This window comes from Thalia democratica, chromosome 6, assembly GCF_965202585.1.
Source record: "Thalia democratica chromosome 6, ktThaDemo2.hap1.1, whole genome shotgun sequence".
NCBI lineage: Eukaryota > Metazoa > Chordata > Thaliacea > Salpida > Salpidae > Thalia > Thalia democratica.
Genome location: NC_139170.1, coordinates 14,661,779 through 14,684,573, shown reverse-complemented (window position 1 = coordinate 14,684,573; position 22,795 = coordinate 14,661,779). Strand labels below are relative to the sequence as shown.

The following is a 22,795-nucleotide window of genomic DNA, read 5'->3' as shown; positions in this document are numbered from 1 at the left end:
TGTGTAGTAATATATTTTGTTTCATTTGAGGTTTATATCATTAAATGCAGAGGTGTGCTGTAACTTTTAGACTGTTTTTCTGGACCTTTAAAGCTAAGCTTTAAAAAAAAATCTGTTTCCGACCAGGCTAAGTCTGGTTTCTTTGTCACTGGAATGTTTTTGACGTTCGTAAAAAAAATAACTATGCTTTTATGAGCATGTGCGCTTTAAACTCACATGCTAATGCTCGTATTAATCAGTAAAAGGTACCTCACAAAGTAAAACTGCTCAACAGTCAATTCGTCACAGTCAGTAACTACTGAAAGTATTGTTTCGGTTGCTTTAAAATACATACAAAATGTCTACCACAGCAGTAGCAGCACCAGCAGTAGCAGCGGCGGCCGCAGCCAAGGCCAGGTCTTCCAAGAGACCAAGCGCCAAGAAGGCAGAACACCCGACTTACAGGGAGATGATTAGCTCTGCCCTTGGAGCAATGAAGGAACGAAAAGGTACATCCCGCCAGAAGATACAAAAATATATCGCGGACACCTACAAGCTTGACCTCTCAGCTTCTAATTCTCACTTGAAGAGAGCACTTACCAGCGGCGTGACCAAAGGTTCTTTTCTCCAGACTACTGGAAAAGGCGCTTCCGGCTCGTTCAAGCTTGCTCCAATGCCAGCTGCTGGTCCCAAGAAGAGGACAAAAAAAGTAGCTAAAAAGCCAGCAGTAAAGAAGGCCGCAGCAAAGAAACGAGTAAAGAAGTGTGCTCCCAAGAAGGCAGCGAAAAAACCAGCAGCCAAAAAGCGACCTGCTAAAAAGTGTGCTCCTAAGAAGGCAGCATCTAAAAAAGCTGCAAGCAAGAAGAAGAAAGTAACCAAGAAGAAGCCGGTAGCCAAAAAAGCATCTAAGAAGGCAAGTACCAAGAAGAGCTGCAAGAAATAAGTTGTTCTTTTACCCAAGGTCCTTTTCAGGACCACTCAATCAAAATATTAACAAAACATGAAATGCTAATAACAACAGTAAATTAAAAGTATGCAAATTAGTCAATGAGATACAGCGGAATCGCTTGCGTCCGTGTCTCCGTAAACAGTATATATACAGTCTTCCAGCGTATAGCTACATTATCAAAATGGCTCGTACCAAGCAAACCGCTCGCAAGTCAACCGGAGGCAAGGCTCCAAGGAAACAGCTCGCCACTAAGGCCGCTCGCAAGAGCGCACCCGCTACCGGAGGTGTGAAGAAGCCTCATCGCTACAGGCCCGGCACAGTTGCTCTGAGAGAAATCAGACGCTACCAGAAGTCAACTGAGCTTCTTTTGCGCAAGTTGCCTTTCCAGCGTCTTGTACGTGAAATAGCTCAAGACTTCAAAACTGACTTGAGGTTCCAAAGCAGTGCCGTAATGGCTTTGCAGGAAGCGAGCGAGGCCTACCTCGTTGGTTTGTTCGAAGACACTAACCTTTGCGCGATCCACGCCAAGCGTGTGACAATCATGCCCAAAGACATCCAGCTCGCCAGGAGAATGCGTGGCGAAAGAGCTTAAGCATTAGCTAAAACCGGTCCTTTTCAGGGCCACTTTTAAACTTTGTTTGATAGTGAGAAAAAATAAACCAAACGAAAGAATGTAAGTTAGAGATTTTTCTGAGTATGCAAATTAGTTTAGTAGTAACCGTACGCGTCCGTAACAGCTTATAAATAAACTCGACGGACTGCCGAAAGCACTATATTCAACATGTCTGGACGCGGCAAAGGAGGTAAAGGCTTGGGAAAAGGAGGTGCTAAGCGCCATCGCAAAGTACTTCGCGACAACATTCAAGGCATCACTAAGCCTGCAATCCGCCGTTTGGCTCGCCGAGGCGGAGTGAAGCGAATCTCGGGACTGATTTATGAAGAAACGAGAGGCGTCATGAAAGTTTTCTTGGAAAATGTTATTCGCGATGCAGTAACATACACAGAGCACGCCAAGCGCAAGACCGTCACAGCACTCGACGTCGTATACGCACTCAAGCGTCAAGGAAGAACCTTGTACGGCTTCGGTGGCTAAACATTTAGCAAACTCGGTCCTTTTTAGGACCACCCATTTCAAAATCAAATTTCTTCAACACTGCTGAACAAACATTTTGACAAGATTAAAGAGCAGCTACGACATATGCAAATTAGTTGTTCGTTCGACGCGGTTAGGTTTGAATTTTATACAGAGCTATGCGAGCATCTTGGCACAATCATTCGAACAACAAGATGTCGGGACGTGGTAAAGGATCAAAACTCAAATCTAAGCCGAAGAGCAGGTCTTCTCGTGCAGGACTGCAGTTTCCAGTCGGTCGCGTGCACCGCCTGTTGCGCACTGGCAACTACAGCCAAAGAGTCGGAGCTGGTGCTCCAGTTTATCTGGCTGCCGTTCTCGAGTATTTGAGCGCAGAAGTGCTCGAGCTTGCCGGTAACGCTGCTCGTGACAACAAGAAAAGCAGGATCATTCCCCGCCATTTGCAACTAGCTATCCGCAACGACGAAGAGTTGAACAAGCTTCTCGGCGGCGTCACTATTGCTCAAGGAGGTGTTCTTCCAAACATCCAGGCAGTATTGTTGCCCAAGAAGACCGCTTCAAAAAAATCAGCCTAAGTTAAAACAAACCAGGTCCTTTTCAGGACCACCTAAAAATATTTACGACAAACGAGAGAATCATAAAATGAGAGAGGCTGTCGTTCGCGTACGGAAATGCTAATTTGCATAAACTTTCAGTATATAAGCTGGCGCCGAGACTGAAGTTCACACATCATCATGACCGCAACCAAAGGCGCGAAGAAGTCAGTAGCCAAGACCACCCCGGTCGACGGCAAGAAGAAGCGAAGGAGGAGGCACAAAGAAAGCTTTGGCATCTACGTGTACAAAGTTTTGAAGCAAGTGCACCCCGACACCGGAATTTCCAGCAAGGCGATGGGAATCATGAACTCATTTGTCAACGACATCTTCGAGCGCATTGCAGCAGAGGCTTCACGTTTGGCTCATTACAACAAGAGGTCAACTGTGAGCAGCCGAGAAATTCAAACTGCTGTCAGGCTCTTGCTCCCCGGCGAGTTGTCAAAGCACGCAGTTTCAGAGGGAACTAAAGCTGTTACCAAGTACACCAGCTCAAAATAAATGCTCAACAACCGGTCCTTTTTAGGACCACCATTTGAACAAAACCGGCTATTGATATCTACTTAAAGTACAAGCCACAAATTGATAATTGTACAAACAAACTGGTTGTTATAAGAATTAAAAGATCAAACACTTTAGTTGTTTGATTTAAAATTTGTCGTACTTTTAAGTTTTAATCTTATGGTTACCATTGCATAAGTCTAATTTGAAAAAACAGTAGTATCTGTAAAAAAGGATTTAACTAACTTCAATACGTTGTCCGTGAACTTTTTTTTTTCTATACAACTTCTTGTTCATTTGTTGAATTTCTGTTAAAACATTCAGTAAATAAGTGTTTAAAAAAAAATAATACAGTAACGTATACTCAACTTATAACAAAAAAAAGTTTTTGTTACATTTTTAAGTTGTTGTTGTTGTTGATTATCAGCAACACAACAAAGGTTTAACTTTTAAACGTCTTCTTTTTATCAACTTAAATGCAGTTAAAACCATGTAAAATGTTTTAAAAAGTTATAAGTATATAAATAGAAATAAAAGTTCACAACACATTTAAGTATTCCCACCTACAAGGCTGACACCTATTTAGCTTATTTAAGATATCATATTAAGCCAAAACATCACCCTATGATACAAACCAATTCATTAGCTGAAACACGGTTAAAAAATGCTTGTTTTATTATTTTCATAATAAAGTTACTTGTTTAGACTAGGTGTTAGACAACTTGATGACCTAAAGTAACTCTAATTGTTTGTTCTAAGTTATGTTTGTTATAAATCTAAAATAATCAGGACCACCAACTGATTTAACCAGTTACTAATGTATCTAAACATTTTACTTCTAAATGATAATATTTATCTGTTTTCCTTTCTAACTAGTATTTGAGTGTTAGGTAAAAATGTTTTTCAATAGGTATATTAAACAAAATTTATTCTTATTCATGCTTACTTTGTGGACAAGTTTTTCAAACAGTCAGTGTTATTTTTAATATCAAAATAAGTTTTGTAAATGAAATATCTAAAATTATACCATGTCACTGAAAAAATTAGTTAAATTTTCAAATTCAAATTTCAGTTGATTATAATGAGAAGAAAACTTGAATTTGTATTGATATCAAAAACACTTTAGTCAAAGATAACAATTAAACTGAGGTTTAATTTTTTAAAGTATACTAGTCTTGTTAGTTAGAATGCAAAATCCAAAAATCATTTGTTTTTTCTTTGTACTTTCCATGAGTCTAAAGCTTACGTGGATCACCAGTCATTGATGCAAGCTTCTAATGTGTACTAAACTCAATGACACAAATTTACATACTAAATCTACTTTGTGATGATAAAGGATCAAAGAACTCTGAACAACACTGTTTACTTCCAAACTATATTTTATCGCTTTCCATTATTAATTGAACAGTTAAGCTTGCTGTGATTTCTCTACTTTTACTTTATTTTTGATCTAACTTTTGCGATGTAAACTAGTGTGATCACTGCTATAATCCTTAATTTATTGCCTACTGTAACTGAATGCTTAACATAATTAACTAACTTGGATGTCTTTTTCTTCTTGATATGTTTTTTTTCTAAGAACTCTATCTTATTCGTTCTTACTTTGTGGACTTTTCTTAAACATTCAATAATTATTTGTTTTTTAACTTTTTAAAAAAGTTACGCTACGTCACTTTAAAAACTAGTTATATTTTTCAATGAAAATAGTACACTTAAATAGTAATAAGAATAAAACTTACTTTGGTTTATCAACAAAGTATGTTTTCAATTGTTAACAACAAACAGTATTTGTTTCACAAAAAATATAGTTTAATTACAACTAAAACACGATCAAAAACATGCATAGTAATTTAAAAATCATACATAAAAATACATAAATGTAAACAACATCGATTGTTCAAAGAAAAACAACACTATAAATAAGTACGCGATTTACCAAAACAAAAATAGCTGAAATAATTGATGAAAGCTTATCATTAAAACTTTTATTTTACAAAGCTGACATCTATTTAGTTTGTTTTTGATTGCTTAACTAGTCGAATACATGAAAGAACTCAATTTATAAGCTGAAAGGAAAAGAAGTAACAGCTTGTCACCACTCATTTGTATTACTTGTTACAACTATATGTGAGACAACTTGATGACTTAAAACGACTTTTACAGTCTATAGTTATTTCTGTTATAAGTCTAAAGTGATAAGGACCACCAACTGACTCAACCAGATATCAATGCCCACTAAGCAGCATTAAACAAGCTCTAACTAGACGACAAAAACGAACAAAACTTAATGTTTTTTGTGCTGGTAAAAGGTGAGTTAGAATGTTTGTATAAAACAGTTTACTTCTAACTTATACTTTTGTGTTTTAACTTTTTGTCACATACTTGTATTTACAATTGTTTTTGTTCTCTTACATGACATTTTAAACTACTTTTGAGGAGGGAGCTAGTTGCATTTTTAAAAAACCATTGCTTAAGTCTGTTACATTACAAATAAATATACGTTTCGCAGAAAGCTTCAACTAACTTGATTTTTGTGTCCATAAGATTTTCTTGTAAACTTCTTTCTTTAAACAAAACTTATATCCGTTATGCTTATTTTGTATACTTCTTTTTGTAAAATTGAAAAAGTATTTAGTTTATTTAAAAAATACTGTTCTACGTCACTGTAAAAAGTATTATATTTTAAATGAAAATAATACATTAAATTATAATAAAACAAACTTAACTTTGGATATTAACAATTACAATCTAATAAACCAGTAGTTTCTAAAATTTATTATTTCTTTTTATTACAATGCAACTCAAACTAAATAAAACAGTTTAAAATACAGTTAACAACAGAAGCTGTTCAAACCAAAATAAAAAAGTCAACAAAACTGCAATTTCAGTACAACAACCATCATGTATTACAACCGATTTCTTTTTACAAAGCTTTTTATTGAACTCAAATTGTTAACAGATTTATCAAGTTGAAAATTAGTTTAGCTTTGGGTCTAATTAATGTTGTATCGTTTCAGAAAATAACTTTAACTAAAACACATTTAAAACATGCATTACAACTCATAAATACATAAACAAAAAACAACATATATGCATCACAACATGAACGAAAAAAAACATTTCGAATCTATAACTTTGAAAAGCTTACATCTTTTAGTTGATCTATCATTGCTTATAGCTTTATCAAGTTAATCTAATGTAATCAGGACAACCAGTGTATTTAACCAGCTTTAAAGTCTACTAAGCAGTGTTAAACAAGCTTTAACTAAACAACAAAATTATGCAACTCAACCAACTTTGTGGTGGTAAAAGATCAAAAGTAAGAGTTAGAGCTAGTTGAATGACACATTTTACTTCTAAATAATATTTTTTCTGTCTTTTCTTTTGTCACCTAGTTATGCATACTTACTATTGCCTTTGTACTTTTACTGGACATTCTAAGCAACTCTTGATAAAAGAGCTAGTTATGTTTTGAAAGTATTGCCTAAATCGTTGAATAAGTTTTGTAAACTAGTTGTAATTTGATGTTTCATAAAAAGCTTCAACTAACTTAAACGTGTTGTCCAAAGGCTTTTTCTAGTTAACTTCTTTATTTAGACAAAAAAAAAATTCTCAGTTATGCTTACTTCGTAGACTTTTTTTTAATTTAATAAATACTAAACTTAATTTTTAAAACTTGTTCTACGTCACTATAAAAAGTAATTTCATTATGGAATGAAAATAAAACAGTTAGTTTTAATAAATTTCGTATTATTTTTAAAAATACTTGAACAGTAGAGGTTTATTCATTAAAATTATACTGACCATGCTTATCAAAATGTATTTTCAAAAATAAATAAATGTAAACAACAGTGATTGTTCTAAAGAAAAAAACTACCAAAAAGCATTCAATTTCAGTACAACTGTCATGAATAGCAAAGTTGAATTTTTTTTTTTAATTATTAGACTTGTTTTATTAAACTTAGTTGCTTATGGATTTTTAACATAAAACATCAACGCGTAAAAAAACCAATAGCTGAAACATTATGCAAAGGAAAAGAAGTAAACAGCTTTGTAACTTTATTGAAGACTGTGTATGAGACAAAAACTAAAAAAGTACTACTGCAACTGTTTATTTCAAGTTATATTTGTTAAAAGTCTAGAGCAGAACGAAACGCTTGTAAAAAATAAAGTTATGGCTTTTATATAAATAGCAAAATGAAAGCAACAGACAAAATAAGTCTACAACTAAATGACAGTCTAGTTAGTGTGTCATTTATTATTGAAAAATGTTTAAGATAAACTAGAAACTTTCATAATAAGTATGAAGAATTAATCCAACAAACAAGAGCTTGAAAATAAAAGCCTACGGCACGCGGTATTCCCAAGCGGTCACCCATCTAAGTACTAACCTTTAAGCCCGACACTTTTTTAACTTCCCAGATCGGACGAGATGGGGTGTGTTCAGTGTGGTATGGTCGTAGGCGTTCGAAAACGATAAAAAGTTGTTATAAACCAATGAGCTGTCTGAAACTTGTAGCTTATTTGCTTAAGTGTTTCTTAAGTTTAGAGCTCACTTTGTTCTAACTAAAAAATAATTTAAGTTTTTCTTGCCTTTACTTATTCTTTTTTTTTATTTGCTTCAAAGTAAGCTTCGTAAAACTGTTCAGCTAAGATAGTACGAGTGCTTAAGCAATGTACAGTTTTCAAATAAGTAAATACCCTGTTTTAAAAGGAAAAGACACAAAAATCAAACAAACACATTAGCTAATTGTTAACATGTTAGAAATTTAAATTCTGTTGTTACAACAGAAGTGCTCAAAACACCTGAGAATAAAGACTACATTTTGAAATTACATTTATATCAAGTTAGAGTTGATTTAACAACCTTTTTTAAATATACCACAGCAAATCATTCAGTCAAATTTCTAAATTGTGCAGAACATTGTAATGAATCTAGTTTTTATTACACTTAGAAACTACTTTAAGCAGTAAATCAATTAAAGTTTATTTAAACAAATCTTCACTTAGTAAACATAAACACTTCTATCATTATGCAGTCATTTTTGAACTGTACTTTTGTTGCTTTGAACATTTAATGATGTTTTGTAATATGCATTGAACAAGATTTAATTTAGTTGCTCATACAGTTTCAATTCATGAGAATTGATGAACAAATTTTAGAAAAATAAACTTTAACTGTATGATTGTCAAATAGACTTTCTTAAACACATCGCAAGTTTATGAGTACTGAATGTAAACAAAAGTTTATCCAATCTAGTTTTTCAAATTAGTTATGAAACATTGATATTTTTTTATGATCGTTACTTACTTGATACTACTTTTAAAATAAGCCTAACCTCTTTTTTTAAGTAAAGTTATTCGTCTCAAAATAAGCAACTCTTTTAAACTTCATATTGAAATTTCGGTCCTTTTCTTTGAACATAAGTGAACAGTACTGATATTCATTTAAGTGTAAGTTATTTCGTCTTGTTTTGGAAAGTTACGATCAAATCCATTTGTTCGCTTTCTTTTCGTGAAATCTACAAAGAAAAAGTTCTTAGTTCAGCTTCGAGTATAACAAATAAAACGTTGTTAAAAAATCTAAACAACTGTGTAATAGTTTTAAAAAGTTGTTTCAAATTTTTCTAACTGTGAAATACTAGTAACTAGTTGGGACTGTTTTATATAACAAACTTTGTTAAACATTAGTTTCTAGCTTTTTAACAAGTTTTGTATGGCTACTGTTCAGAACATTTTTGAAAAGGTAAGTTACTAGTATGTGGAAGAACAAATTCAAAACTTATGTACTTAAGTTTTTTTAGGTGGTTTAGTACTGCCATATTCAATATAAGTATACTTAAAGTAATGATAACTTGTAAAGTATCATAAATTAAATACTTGTGTTTGTTTATGAATTACTTTTTACTAACCAGCACAGTTAAAGTTGTAATCAAGTTAAACATACTTCATGGGTTTTACAATTGACAAAACCGAATGAAATTAAAATAATAAAACTTAACTTAAGTTTGAAGTGGAAAAAATACTTGTGCTTGTCTAAAATCTTACAGTTTTAAGTTTGCAGCTGAAGAAAACTAATCCGGATGTGTAGTAATATATTTTGTTTCATTTGAGGTTTATATCATTAAATGCAGAGGTGTGCTGTAACTTTTAGACTGTTTTTCTGGACCTTTAAAGCTAAGCTTTAAAAAAAACTCTGTTTCCGACCAGGCTAAGTCTGGTTTCTTTGTCACTGGAATGTTTTTGACGTTCGTAAAAAAATAACTATGCTTTTATGAGCATATGCGCTTTAAACTCACATGCTAATGCTCGTATTAATCAGTAAAAGGTACCTCACAAAGTAAAACTGCTCAACAGTCAATTCGTCACAGTCAGTAACTACTGAAAGTATTGTTTCGGTTGCTTTAAAATACATACAAAATGTCTACCACAGCAGTAGCAGCGGCGGCCGCAGCCAAGGCCAGGTCTTCCAAGAGACCAAGCGCCAAGAAGGCAGAACACCCGACTTACAAGGAGATGATTAGCTCTGCCCTGGGAGCAATGAAGGAACGAAAAGGTACATCCCGCCAGAAGATACAAAAATATATCGCGGACACCTACAAGCTTGACCTCTCAGCTTCTAATTCTCACTTGAAGAGAGCACTTACCAGCGGCGTGACCAAAGGTTCTTTTCTCCAGACTACTGGAAAAGGCGCTTCCGGCTCGTTCAAGCTTGCTCCAATGCCAGCTGCTGGTCCCAAGAAGAGGACAAAAAAAGTAGCTAAAAAGCCAGCAGTAAAGAAGGCCGCAGCAAAGAAACGAGTAAAGAAGTGTGCTCCCAAGAAGGCAGCGAAAAAACCAGCAGCCAAAAAGCGACCTGCTAAAAAGTGTGCTCCTAAGAAAGCAGCATCTAAAAAAGCTGCAAGCAAGAAGAAGAAAGTAACCAAGAAGAAGCCGGTAGCCAAAAAAGCATCTAAGAAGGCAAGTACCAAAAAGAGCTGCAAAAAATAAGTTGTTCTTTTACCCAAGGTCCTTTTCAGGACCACTCAATCAAAATATTAACAAAACATGAAATGCTAATAACAACAGTAAGTTAAAAGTATGCAAATTAGTCAATGAGATACAGCGGAATCGCTTGCGTCCGTGTCTCCGTAAACAGTATATATACAGTCTTCCAGCGTATAGCTACATTATCAAAATGGCTCGTACCAAGCAAACCGCTCGCAAGTCAACCGGAGGCAAGGCTCCAAGGAAGCAGCTCGCCACTAAGGCCGCTCGCAAGAGCGCACCCGCTACCGGAGGTGTGAAGAAGCCTCATCGCTACAGGCCCGGCACAGTTGCTCTGAGAGAAATCAGACGCTACCAGAAGTCAACTGAGCTTCTTTTGCGCAAGTTGCCTTTCCAGCGTCTTGTACGTGAAATAGCTCAAGATTTCAAAACTGACTTGAGGTTCCAAAGCAGTGCCGTAATGGCTTTGCAGGAAGCGAGCGAGGCCTACCTCGTTGGTTTGTTCGAAGACACTAACCTTTGCGCGATCCACGCCAAGCGTGTGACAATCATGCCCAAAGACATCCAGCTCGCCAGGAGAATGCGTGGCGAAAGAGCATAAGCATTAGCTAAAACCGGTCCTTTTCAGGGCCACTTTTAAACTTTGTTTGATAGTGAGAAAAAATAAACCAAACGAAAGAATGTAAGTAAGAGACTTTTCTGAGTATGCAAATTAGTTTAGTAGTAACCGTACGCGTCCGTAACAGCTTATAAATAAACTCGACGGACTGCCGAAAGCACTACATTCAACATGTCTGGACGCGGCAAAGGAGGTAAAGGCTTGGGAAAAGGAGGTGCTAAGCGCCATCGCAAAGTACTTCGCGACAACATCCAAGGCATCACTAAGCCTGCAATCCGCCGTTTGGCTCGCCGAGGCGGGGTGAAGCGAATCTCGGGACTGATTTATGAAGAAACGAGAGGCGTCATGAAAGTTTTCTTGGAAAATGTTATTCGCGATGCAGTAACATACACAGAGCACGCCAAGCGCAAGACCGTCACAGCACTCGACGTCGTATACGCACTCAAGCGTCAAGGAAGAACCTTGTACGGCTTCGGTGGCTAAACATTTAGCAAACTCGGTCCTTTTTAGGACCACCCATTTCAAAATCAAATTTCTTCAACACTGCTGAACAAACATTTTGACAAGATTAAAGAGCAGCTACGACATATGCAAATTAGTTGTTCGTTCGACGCGGTTAGGTTTGAGTTTTATACAGAGCTGTGCGAGCATCTTGGCACAATCATTCGAACAACAAGATGTCGGGACGTGGTAAAGGATCAAAACTCAAATCTAAGCCGAAGAGCAGGTCTTCTCGTGCAGGACTGCAGTTTCCAGTCGGTCGCGTGCACCGCCTGTTGCGCACTGGCAACTACAGCCAAAGAGTCGGAGCTGGTGCTCCAGTTTATCTGGCTGCCGTTCTCGAGTATTTGAGCGCAGAAGTGCTCGAGCTTGCCGGTAACGCTGCTCGTGACAACAAGAAAAGCAGGATCATTCCCCGCCATTTGCAACTAGCTATCCGCAACGACGAAGAGTTGAACAAGCTTCTCGGCGGCGTCACTATTGCTCAAGGAGGTGTTCTTCCAAACATCCAGGCAGTATTGTTGCCCAAGAAGACCGCTTCAAAAAAATCAGCCTAAGTTAAAACAAACCAGGTCCTTTTCAGGACCACCTAAAAATATTTACGACAAACGAGAGAATCATAAAATGAGAGAGGCTGTCGTTCGCGTACGGAAATGCTAATTTGCATAAACTTTCAGTATATAAGCTGGCGCCGAGACTGAAGTTCACACATCATCATGACCGCAACCAAAGGCGCAAAGAAGTCAGTAGCCAAGACCACCCCGGTCGACGGCAAGAAGAAGCGAAGGAGGAGGCACAAAGAAAGCTTTGGCATCTACGTGTACAAAGTTTTGAAGCAAGTGCACCCCGACACCGGAATTTCCAGCAAGGCGATGGGAATCATGAACTCATTTGTCAACGACATCTTCGAGCGCATTGCAGCAGAGGCTTCACGTTTGGCTCATTACAACAAGAGGTCAACTGTGAGCAGCCGAGAAATTCAAACTGCTGTCAGGCTCTTGCTCCCCGGCGAGTTGTCAAAGCACGCAGTTTCAGAGGGAACTAAAGCTGTTACCAAGTACACCAGCTCAAAATAAATGCTCAACAACCGGTCCTTTTTAGGACCACCATTTGAACAAAACCGGCTATTGATATCTACTTAAAGTACAAGCCACAAATTGATAATTGTACAAACAAACTGGTTGTTATAAGAATTAAAAGATCAAACACTTTAGTTGTTTGATTTAAAATTTGTCGTACTTTTAAGTTTTAATCTTATGGTTACCATTGCATAAGTCTAATTTGAAAAAACAGTAGTATCTGTAAAAAAGGATTTAACTAACTTCAATACGTTGTCCGTGAACTTTTTTTTTTCTATACAACTTCTTGTTCATTTGTTGAATTTCTGTTAAAACATTCAGTAAATAAGTGTTTAAAAAAAAATAATACAGTAACGTATACTCAACTTATAACAAAAAAAAGTTTTTGTTACATTTTTAAGTTGTTGTTGTTGTTGATTATCAGCAACACAACAAAGGTTTAACTTTTAAACGTCTTCTTTTTATCAACTTAAATGCAGTTAAAACCATGTAAAATGTTTTAAAAAGTTATAAGTATATAAATAGAAATAAAAGTTCACAACACATTTAAGTATTCCCACCTACAAGGCTGACACCTATTTAGCTTATTTAAGATATCATATTAAGCCAAAACATCACCCTATGATACAAACCAATTCATTAGCTGAAACACGGTTAAAAAATGCTTGTTTTATTATTTTCATAATAAAGTTACTTGTTTAGACTAGGTGTTAGACAACTTGATGACCTAAAGTAACTCTAATTGTTTGTTCTAAGTTATGTTTGTTATAAATCTAAAATAATCAGGACCACCAACTGATTTAACCAGTTACTAATGTATCTAAACATTTTACTTCTAAATGATAATATTTATCTGTTTTCCTTTCTAACTAGTATTTGAGTGTTAGGTAAAAATGTTTTTCAATAGGTATATTAAACAAAATTTATTCTTATTCATGCTTACTTTGTGGACAAGTTTTTCAAACAGTCAGTGTTATTTTTAATATCAAAATAAGTTTTGTAAATGAAATATCTAAAATTATACCATGTCACTGAAAAAATTAGTTAAATTTTCAAATTCAAATTTCAGTTGATTATAATGAGAAGAAAACTTGAATTTGTATTGATATCAAAAACACTTTAGTCAAAGATAACAATTAAACTGAGGTTTAATTTTTTAAAGTATACTAGTCTTGTTAGTTAGAATGCAAAATCCAAAAATCATTTGTTTTTTCTTTGTACTTTCCCTGAGTCTAAAGCTTACGTGGATCACCAGTCATTGATGCAAGCTTCTAATGTGTACTAAACTCAATGACACAAATTTACATACTAAATCTACTTTGTGATGATAAAGGATCAAAGAACTCTGAACAACACTGTTTACTTCCAAACTATATTTTATCGCTTTCCATTATTAATTGAACAGTTAAGCTTGCTGTGATTTCTCTACTTTTACTTTATTTTTGATCTAACTTTTGCGATGTAAACTAGTGTGATCACTGCTATAATCCTTAATTTATTGCCTACTGTAATTGAATGCTTAACATAATTAACTAACTTGGATGTCTTTTTCTTCTTGATATGTTTTTTTTCTAAGAACTCTATCTTATTCGTTCTTACTTTGTGGACTTTTCTTAAACATTCAATAATTATTTGTTTTTTAACTTTTTAAAAAAGTTACGCTACGTCACTTTAAAAACTAGTTATATTTTTCAATGAAAATAGTACACTTAAATAGTAATAAGAATAAAACTTACTTTGGTTTATCAACAAAGTATGTTTTCAATTGTTAACAACAAACAGTATTTGTTTCACAAAAAAATATAGTTTAATTACAACTAAAACACGATCAAAAACATGCATAGTAATTTAAAAATCATACATAAAAATACATAAATGTAAACAACATCGATTGTTCAAAGAAAAACAACACTATAAATAAGTACGCGATTTACCAAAACAAAAATAGCTGAAATAATTGATGAAAGCTTATCATTAAAACTTTTATTTTACAAAGCTGACATCTATTTAGTTTGTTTTTGATTGCTTAACTAGTCGAATACATGAAAGAACTCAATTTATAATTTATATTGTCAATTCGTCACAGTCAGTAACTACTGAAATTATTGTTTTGGTTGCTTTAGTATACATACAAAATGTCTACCACAGCAGTAGCAGCGCCAGCAGTAGCAGCGGCGGCCGCAGCCAAGACCAGGTCTTCCAAGAGACCAAGCGCCAAGAAGGCAGAACACCCGACTTACAGGGAGATGATTAACTCTGCCCTGGGAGCAATGAAAGAACGAAAAGGTACATCCCGCCAGAAGATACAAAAGTATATCGCGGACACCTACAAGCTTGACCTCTCAGCTTCTAATTCTCTCTTGAAGAAAGCACTTAACTCTATTGAAGACTGTGTATGAGATTTTGACTTTTTTGATTTTGACAGATTTAAGGTTTGATGACTAAAAACTACTGTAACTGTTTTTTTCAAGTTGTATTTGTTAAAAGTGTAGAGCAGAATGAAACGCTTATAAAAAATAAAGTTATGGCTTTTGTATAAATAGCAAAACGTAAGCAACAGACAAAATAAGTCTACAACTAAATGACAGTCTAGTTAGTGTGTCATTTATTATTGAAAAATGTTCAAGATAAACTAGAAACTTTTATAATAAGTATGAAGAATTAATCAACAAACAAGAGCTTGAAAATAAAAGCCTACGGCACGCGGTATTCCCAAGCGGTCACCCATCTAAGTTCTTTACCGCGCCCGACACTTTTTTAACTTCCCAAATCGGACGAGATGGGGTGTGTTCAGTGTGGTATGGTTGTAGGCGTTTGAAAATGATAAATAGCTAAACCAATAAGCTGTCTGAAACTTGTAGCTTATTTGCTCAAGTGTTTCTTTTGTTTAGAGCTCTCTTACAATTTTAAGTTTGCAGCTAAAGAAAACTAAGCCATGTGAGTAATAATATACTTTAATTGATATCTAGTCTATCTCATTAATTTTAGAGGTGTGCAGTACCATTTAGACTGTTTTTCTAGGTCTTTAGAACTATTGTCATTATTATTGCTAATATTAATGTTATTCATGTTTTTATTATCATATATTACAGATAACTTGTTTCGCTAGGATCTATTGTTAACAAACGCTTAAAATTTATATTTTGGTCGTTCATACTATTGTTATTATTATTATTTTTAGTTTTATTAATAATAATATTATTTTGTTGTGTGTCCTGGAAATGATGTTGAAAGGTATCCGTGGTGTGCGACTCGATAACTGAAAGGGTTTTTCGTGCACCAGGTCCTAGGATCAAATATTTGGAGCGCTTTTTTTTGTCGTTCAATAAAGAAAAAAAAAACAGTATAACTATTATTGTTATTATTTGTGTTAATTTTTTGTTGTGTTGTTTTTATTATTACAGTTTTAATTAATTTTTTTTAGTTATGTTGTTTTTAAAACTATTAATATTTTTATTATTATTATCAGTTTTATTAATATTACAACTTTTTTATTAGTATAACTACTATTTTTTTATTTATACTCTTATTTTTTTGTTGTATTGTTTTTATTATTATTATTACTGTTTTTATTTTCATGTTTGGTTGGTATTGTTAATATTTACAAATACAGAAGAGTTCCTATTCCAAGTTTTATAATGTTAAATTATTAATTACAATAAAATATTAATTATAATCAGAATAGAAACAATATTAATAACAAAATAATAGTATCAATAACTATTCTAGTAATAGTTAATAACAGTTTTAATGATAAAAATATTAGTAAGAACTTTAAAAGTAATAACAGTAGTAATCATAATAGGAGTAATAATATCAGTAATCATACTAAAATAAAAGTATAAATGTAAATAATAATAACAGTAATTATAATAACAATCATAATAACATTAACAATTGTATTAATAATAGCAATGATAATAAAAATAAAAATATTGATAACAACATATTATTATAATAATAGTAACATTAACAATAGTATAAATAGTATTAATATAAAGAGTAATAAAATAATACTAATGGCTTTATACGAAATTAAATAATTAGGAAGAGGTAGAAAGTTTAAGGTCTCTCATAAGTATAAATACCATCATAATAAAAAACAAATAACAACAGTATAATATTCGAGAATTAAAATGAATTAACTGTAATCCACATCGCAAAAACAGGGAATGCCATAGAACTTTACTAATACGAACTCTTTCATTGTCCACACTTTATACCAACTCTTTACTTCACGTACCAGAAGCTTGAAAGGCAACTTGCGCAAAAGAAGCTCAGTTTACTTCTGGTAGCGTCTAATATTTCTCAGAGCAACTGTGCCGGGCCTGTAGCGATGAGGCTTCTTCACACCTCCGGTAGCGGGTGCGCTCTTGCGAGCGGCCTTAGTGGCGAGCTGTTTCCTTGGAGCCTTGCCTCCGGTTGACTTGCGAGCGGTTTGCTTGGTACGAGCCATTTTGATAATGTAGCTATACGCTGGAAGACTGTATATATACTATTTACGGAGACACGGACGCAAGCGATTCCACTGTATTTTATTGACTAACTTGCATATTTTTATTATTGTTAAAGCATTCTAAATTTTGCTTGTATTTTAATTGAGTGGTCCTGAAAAGGATCTTGGGTAAAAGAACAACTTATTTTTTGCAGCTCTTCTTGGTACTTGCCTTCTTAGATGCTTTTTTGGCTACCGGCTTCTTCTTGGTTACTTTCTTCTTCTTGCTTGCAGCATTTTTAGATGCTGCCTTCTTAGGAGCGCACTTTTTAGCAGGTCGCTTTTTGGCTGCTGGTTTTTTCGCTGCCTTCTTGGGAGCACACTTCTTTACTCGATTCTTAGCTACAGCTTTCTTTATTGCTGGATTTTTAGCTACTTTTTTTGTCCTCTTCTTGGGACCAGCAGCTGGCATTGGAGCAAGCTTGAACGAGCCAGAAGCGCCTTTTCCAGTAGTTTGGAGAAAATAACCTTTGGTCACGCCGCTGGTAAGTGCTCTCTTCAAGTGAGAATTACAAGCGGAGAAGCTTTATCTACTAACAAAAAAATATTATTTGCTATTAAGTTATATTTAGTATCATGCAAAGTTTTTTGTTTATGAGAATAAAAAAAACGGTTTTTAAACTTCTTCGGTTAGCGTACTGTAAAAATGTTTTCATTATAAAATGACCTAATCTTTTTCAAGAAACAGTGCAAAATTTTGTATAACAAAAATTTCTGTATAAACGCTTTCAAATTTTTTCAGTGGAAATTTGTTTTAATTGTTTTTTACAAACGAGGTTTATAGTTTAGACCTTATCATCAGGCTACAAGCGTTCGATAGGCTGAGACCCGGTTTTTCAAATTTAAACCCGTGTCTCAGTCTACCGAAGGCTTGTAGCCTGATGATCGAAGTGGTATGGTCAAAACTTTATGTTAGCTTGAGCTTGTCTCACGGCATATGAAATTCCAAACTCTAGCTTGATATACTTTCGCTTATGCTTTTTTAACAGTAAAATGTTACATTAGTTTGTAACCAACATCCATCAGCATTTTACATTTGCAATTTTTTAGTACAACATTATTGTAAAAACTGACAGTTACAAAAACACTATTATTTTTAGAACTAATAATTTAAAAAAGTCATCTTTTTTGTAGAAAAATTCAAGTTTAAGTGTTTGAAAACACTAGAAAAACTTTATTTACTAGAGTGCGCTGTGCATTAAAAACTGTTTGAAATGTTTGTTTTTTGAATCAATTGGTTTTATATATTATTACAAGAAAAATATATCAATAAAAAATGTTCTAAATGTTTGTTTTTAATAATTAGTCAACTATCCGGTAACAAATATTTACTGCTATTTTGAGAAAAAGGTTCATATTCACAATGATGCTATTAACTACAATGCTGGCTACGAGTATTATCACTTCCACAAACTTCACTGACTATACTAATTATACTGACTACAAGTTATGTGATGAGAGAGATGTATTTAACAAAAAACCAAAGACTTTTCCTTTCACCAAGCCTTCATGTTACTGGAGCATGTATTCTGAACTAGTTTATTCCGAGTATGTTCATTTAAACAAGCCAGAAAAACGGCCTAGCTGTAAAGTTTTTATAAAAGAACAGTGTGGGTTAGAAGCTAAAGATATTGTGTTGTGGGTAAGCAAACAAGAAAATCAAACAACAAAGTGCATTGAAAACTACTATCAAAGACAAAAGAAAATATATGACGAGGAAAGTTGTAGAAGTACGGTTGAGTTTTCTAATGTTCATCTTGCTCAATATGACTTACCTTTTTGCTCGATGCATTATGCTTACTTCGCTTCGAACTTTCCGTTCTATTTGAACGATTCTATGCTTTTTGACGCAAGAAACACGTATGTTTAAACGTTTAAAGCATTTTATGATATTCATACTTATAACTTGTAAACTAATGTTTCTTATTACAGTTGTATTTTAATATTATAAAAAGTGTATGTGTAGCTATTTTGGTTACAATGCAGTTATTAAGTACTAGTTTTATCTGTTTACATAAAAAAAAATATTGGGTAAGTGTATAATATTAGTTTAACTGTTAAACGTCGTTACTAAATAGCAATTTTTTCAACTAAATTAAAAATGTTCTTAAACATATACTTTTATTTAAAGGTGCTACAACTACTTGATGACAACGACCATTGTTTTAACGCTATTGTCAGCGTCAATCCTCGCGTTCAACTTGCTCGTGATCACCGTAATATTACGTCACAAACAACTGCGCAACAGCCAGTTGTGCTACAGAGTATCAATGGCTGCCAGTGACGTAATAGTATCAACCGCAATTTTACCGTCGATGATCGGCAACATGTGGTTTTACGCGCGCCACTCAAAACACAGCTTGCTGGCAAGCAGAGACGACCAACAAGCTTGGACGAGGCACAGCTCCAGTGCATTCGACAAATCTTTCACCATGTTGAGTTACTTCACCGGCTCCGTGACAAGCTACTCGTTTGTGTTTGCTTGCGCCGACCGTCTAACAGTTGTCGTGTGCCCTCTGTTTTACAGGTCGGATGACATGAAAAAAGCATCAAAGTGCATTTGTGTTTTAATCTGGTTGGTGAGCTTTTCTGTTGCGATGTTTTACGGTTTTAATTGTAAACGGAATTGCTATTATTATTATTTTTTTGCGTCTTTGGCTGTGACTGCACATACTGATATGTATGTGAACGTTTTTTACAATATGATAATTAAAACTATTTTAGTTATAGTTTTAAGTTTTATGACGGCCTTAGTGTTGAGATCGAACAACTTGAAAACAAAAACAATGCGTTTTGATGCACACCACAAAAAAGTATTTAAAACTGAGGTAAAGTTGGCTAAAAACTTAATGTTTGTAGTACTTTCTTTTCTTCTTATGGTCACGCCGTTATTTGTATGTTATTTTACTGCTCAAACTCATGGTTACTCAGTTTTTGGCCGGAACTATGAAAATTACTTGTTGTTTTTCATGTTTTTTTACATCAGTCAAATACTTTTTATTTGTGGAACTATTTGGAACTTTTTAATTTATGTTTGGAGAAATAAAAGCTTTAGAGAATGTTTGTTTAAAATGTTAAAAATACAAAAACTAAATATTTAACTTTTAACGAAAAATGTTTTTTTTAGCTTTAGTATCTTTTATAAAACACTTTTATCATGAAAAATTATTATGACAAGTATTACCAATTTTAACATTTGAAAAATTTAACATTTATGCATGTAACTAATAACTACAATACTTAAATATTGATTAATTTAGCTGTTTATAAAAACTAATTAACAACATAGTTAAGTACATGCATATGTTTACAAAAACATACATATTAGAACTTTTTCTTGTTTAACTTTTTCTTGTTTAACCACTACAAACTACTATCGTATATTTTAAATATACTATTTAGACTTTTAAACTTTTATGTACACAAAATCTTACTATTACTTTTATTAGTTTATACTTAATTAAGCCAAATTGCAACTTAGTATTAAATATGTTCTAAAATATACTTAACGAATAAAATTAGTACTACATTACTCTTGAAAATTTTCGATTTAACACTGGTTTAAGTGTAAATAAATTTTAGAACTTTGAAAATTGTTTTAAGCTTTTTAATTAGCTTTTAAATATTAACATTCTTATACTGTAAGAATATAACAACTTACTTGTTTTTATGTCATGTAAAACATCGAAGTAACAGTTTTAAAATAGAAGAAAATTGCTTTTTTTTGTTGTTAAAACTACTCTGAATATAATTATCAGTAGAATGTTATCAAAGATTATACTATTCTTACAAAGTGATTTATAAGTTATTTGATTTTAGGTGTCCTTTTGTTAAAAAAATTAAGCAGAAGAATACAAAACATTAGTTAATACTTTTGTATATGTATATTAAAATACAAATAAACAACAGATCGATTACTTTTTTGTATTGATGGAAATATTTAATTAACTATTACATGTATATAGTTCAGTCAGTGATCTACAACAATAAAACATTATACTCGTTTATGTTACACTACAGTTTTTAAGTAAACTAAATTTTCAAGTACTAGTACTTGTTTATATAAAGTGTTTTGAACTTTAGTTAACGTTCCCTATATTATTACAAGAGAGACTTTATTGATTTACACGTTAATTGTAAAGTATAGTTATCTTTTAGGTAATAGAATAAAAAAAAAATTCCAAATTTTTTCCATAAAAAAAAAGAAATTAACAAACAAAACTTTTTTAGTATTACTTCAAATCTAAACAAAAGTTTATTCAGTCATATATAACTTTATGTTTTGTGTGAAAAGTTTTCGTTTGACTTAAAAAACAGAATTCAAAAATAATATTTTAAGTGAATATTATGGTTTATTAGTGTCAGCAAAATTCATATAAAAATTTACAATGAATTTGTAAATTAAAAATATTTTTATAAAGTATGATTATAGTTTGTCAATAGATTGGTACATTGATCAATGAAACTACAAAATTTGTAATGTACTAAAAATGTTGTAAATATCCTTGTATTTATTTTATAACAACTAGATTAAACTCTTTAAAAGTAAATAATTTGAAATTTACTAAAAAAATCTATCGAAAGTTGACCATATCGAAGGTAAAAATGAATTTATGAAATATTTGAATTAGATAAAGGTTAGTATCGATAAAGTAATACAGCAAATTGTTATTTAAAAAGCAGTTTTTTGTTTTCAACGAGCTTAATTTTAATAATTTTATCAGTTTTAAACTAATAAAAAGTATTTTTAAAACTTCATAATAAAATATAATCAGTAGACTTTTTCTTGTGATTAAAATTTTTATTTCAAAAAATTACTGGGTCAGAAAAAATATTGGTTCACAAGTAAAACAGTAGTATTGTTTAAAAACAATAGAGCTCAAAAACGTTTTTATAGTAGTTATATTATAGAATTTATGCGTGTTTTGTTTTATTTATTGTAGTATAAAGGTTAAATGTGTCAAGATTTTTTTTTGTAGAATCAAAAAAATGTTTTTTCTTACGTATTCATAGCAAACTAATTAGGTAATTGTTATGTAATGGAAAACATCGTTCATATGCTCTTCCATTGTTTGAATGTTCATTTTGAGTGTCACAAAATCAGTTAACCAGAACGTAAGTATCTCAGGAAATCTTATCGTTATTATGAGATAGAGTTGCTGGTTAAGTTATAGAGACAGAGAATTAGATCTTTATTATTGAGTAAAAATTACAGGAAAATGTACTAGTGTATTTTTATGGTTCAAGTAAAAGATGTACTATTTAAACAATATTTAATTGTTTTAGAGTTGTTTAAATATTTTATATAGTTGTCACACTATTTATAGTTTTTAATTTACTTAAACTTTTAATATTTTTTATATTTTTGAAATAGTGTTTTTATAATATTTTTTTGTGGTTCTTTATATAAGAGATACATTGTTGAAACTGTCTTGTCTGGTTTACATAAAGTAGACTAAAATAACATACAGTAGTTATTAGGTAATAGGTAAATAAGGTAGAATTTAGTTATAATGAGTAGTACCAATAAATCAAAAAAACCAACATCCACGACTTACAGTTTTAATCATTAAAATGATTTCCTCCCAGTATCATTTTTATACAAAGTTGTGCTCAACATAAATTTAAGTGCACATATTTAGAAATACTAGCCAACATTTTTGCTAGTTTGTAAACAATTCAGTTAGACAAAAATCAAATTATAAATTCAAGATATATTTATCCTTATAAAACTATAATATTACATATTTAACTTGTTGAAAATTTAAAAAAACTAGGGATGTTAATTATTTGAACAATATCTTTATTAGCTTTAATAACTTTTCAGAGCTTATAAGCAAAAAATTAAAAAAATACTTTTTAAATATAATAACTAACGTTTTTATATTAAGATGAAAAAAACTCTTACATATTAAACGTACCGTTTTGACAAATTAAGTGCAACAATTGATAAATTAAAATTGTTTTAGTTTTTAACTTCAAAAAAAAATTGACTACTA

At 32.5% G+C, this 22,795-nt stretch overlaps 8 protein-coding genes and 2 pseudogenes across 8 annotated transcripts; 8 read left to right on the top strand and 2 right to left on the bottom strand.

Annotated features, from left to right (window-relative positions):
* Positions 1-1,109: 1,109 nt before the first annotated feature.
* LOC145839438 (histone H3) lies at positions 1,110-1,520 on the top strand. Its single transcript, XM_082947008.1, has one exon. It carries the CDS (start codon positions 1,110-1,112, stop codon positions 1,518-1,520), a length of 411 nt encoding a protein of 136 aa, XP_082803134.1.
* A 189-nt stretch (positions 1,521-1,709) lies between these two features.
* Positions 1,710-2,021, top strand: LOC145838760 (histone H4-like). The gene has a single exon (XM_082946383.1). The coding sequence runs from the start codon at positions 1,710-1,712 to the stop codon at positions 2,019-2,021; it is 312 nt and encodes a 103-aa protein (XP_082802509.1).
* A 194-nt stretch (positions 2,022-2,215) lies between these two features.
* Positions 2,216-2,596, top strand: LOC145838759 (histone H2A). Its single transcript, XM_082946382.1, has one exon. The coding sequence runs from the start codon at positions 2,216-2,218 to the stop codon at positions 2,594-2,596; it is 381 nt and encodes a 126-aa protein (XP_082802508.1).
* A 159-nt stretch (positions 2,597-2,755) lies between these two features.
* On the top strand, positions 2,756-3,115 carry LOC145838487 (histone H2B type 1-K-like). The gene has a single exon (XM_082946091.1). The coding sequence runs from the start codon at positions 2,756-2,758 to the stop codon at positions 3,113-3,115; it is 360 nt and encodes a 119-aa protein (XP_082802217.1).
* Positions 3,116-7,457: 4,342 nt separating this feature from the next.
* Positions 7,458-7,580, bottom strand: LOC145839608 (5S ribosomal RNA; annotated as a pseudogene).
* Positions 7,581-10,292: 2,712 nt separating this feature from the next.
* LOC145839439 (histone H3) lies at positions 10,293-10,703 on the top strand. The gene has a single exon (XM_082947009.1). It carries the CDS (start codon positions 10,293-10,295, stop codon positions 10,701-10,703), a length of 411 nt encoding a protein of 136 aa, XP_082803135.1.
* Positions 10,704-10,892: 189 nt separating this feature from the next.
* On the top strand, positions 10,893-11,204 carry LOC145838758 (histone H4-like). The gene has a single exon (XM_082946381.1). It carries the CDS (start codon positions 10,893-10,895, stop codon positions 11,202-11,204), a length of 312 nt encoding a protein of 103 aa, XP_082802507.1.
* Positions 11,205-11,398: 194 nt separating this feature from the next.
* Positions 11,399-11,779, top strand: LOC145838757 (histone H2A). The gene has a single exon (XM_082946379.1). The coding sequence runs from the start codon at positions 11,399-11,401 to the stop codon at positions 11,777-11,779; it is 381 nt and encodes a 126-aa protein (XP_082802505.1).
* A 159-nt stretch (positions 11,780-11,938) lies between these two features.
* LOC145838422 (histone H2B type 1-K-like) lies at positions 11,939-12,298 on the top strand. The gene has a single exon (XM_082946011.1). It carries the CDS (start codon positions 11,939-11,941, stop codon positions 12,296-12,298), a length of 360 nt encoding a protein of 119 aa, XP_082802137.1.
* Positions 12,299-14,992: 2,694 nt separating this feature from the next.
* LOC145839628 (5S ribosomal RNA) lies at positions 14,993-15,113 on the bottom strand (annotated as a pseudogene).
* Positions 15,114-22,795: the final 7,682 nt, after the last annotated feature.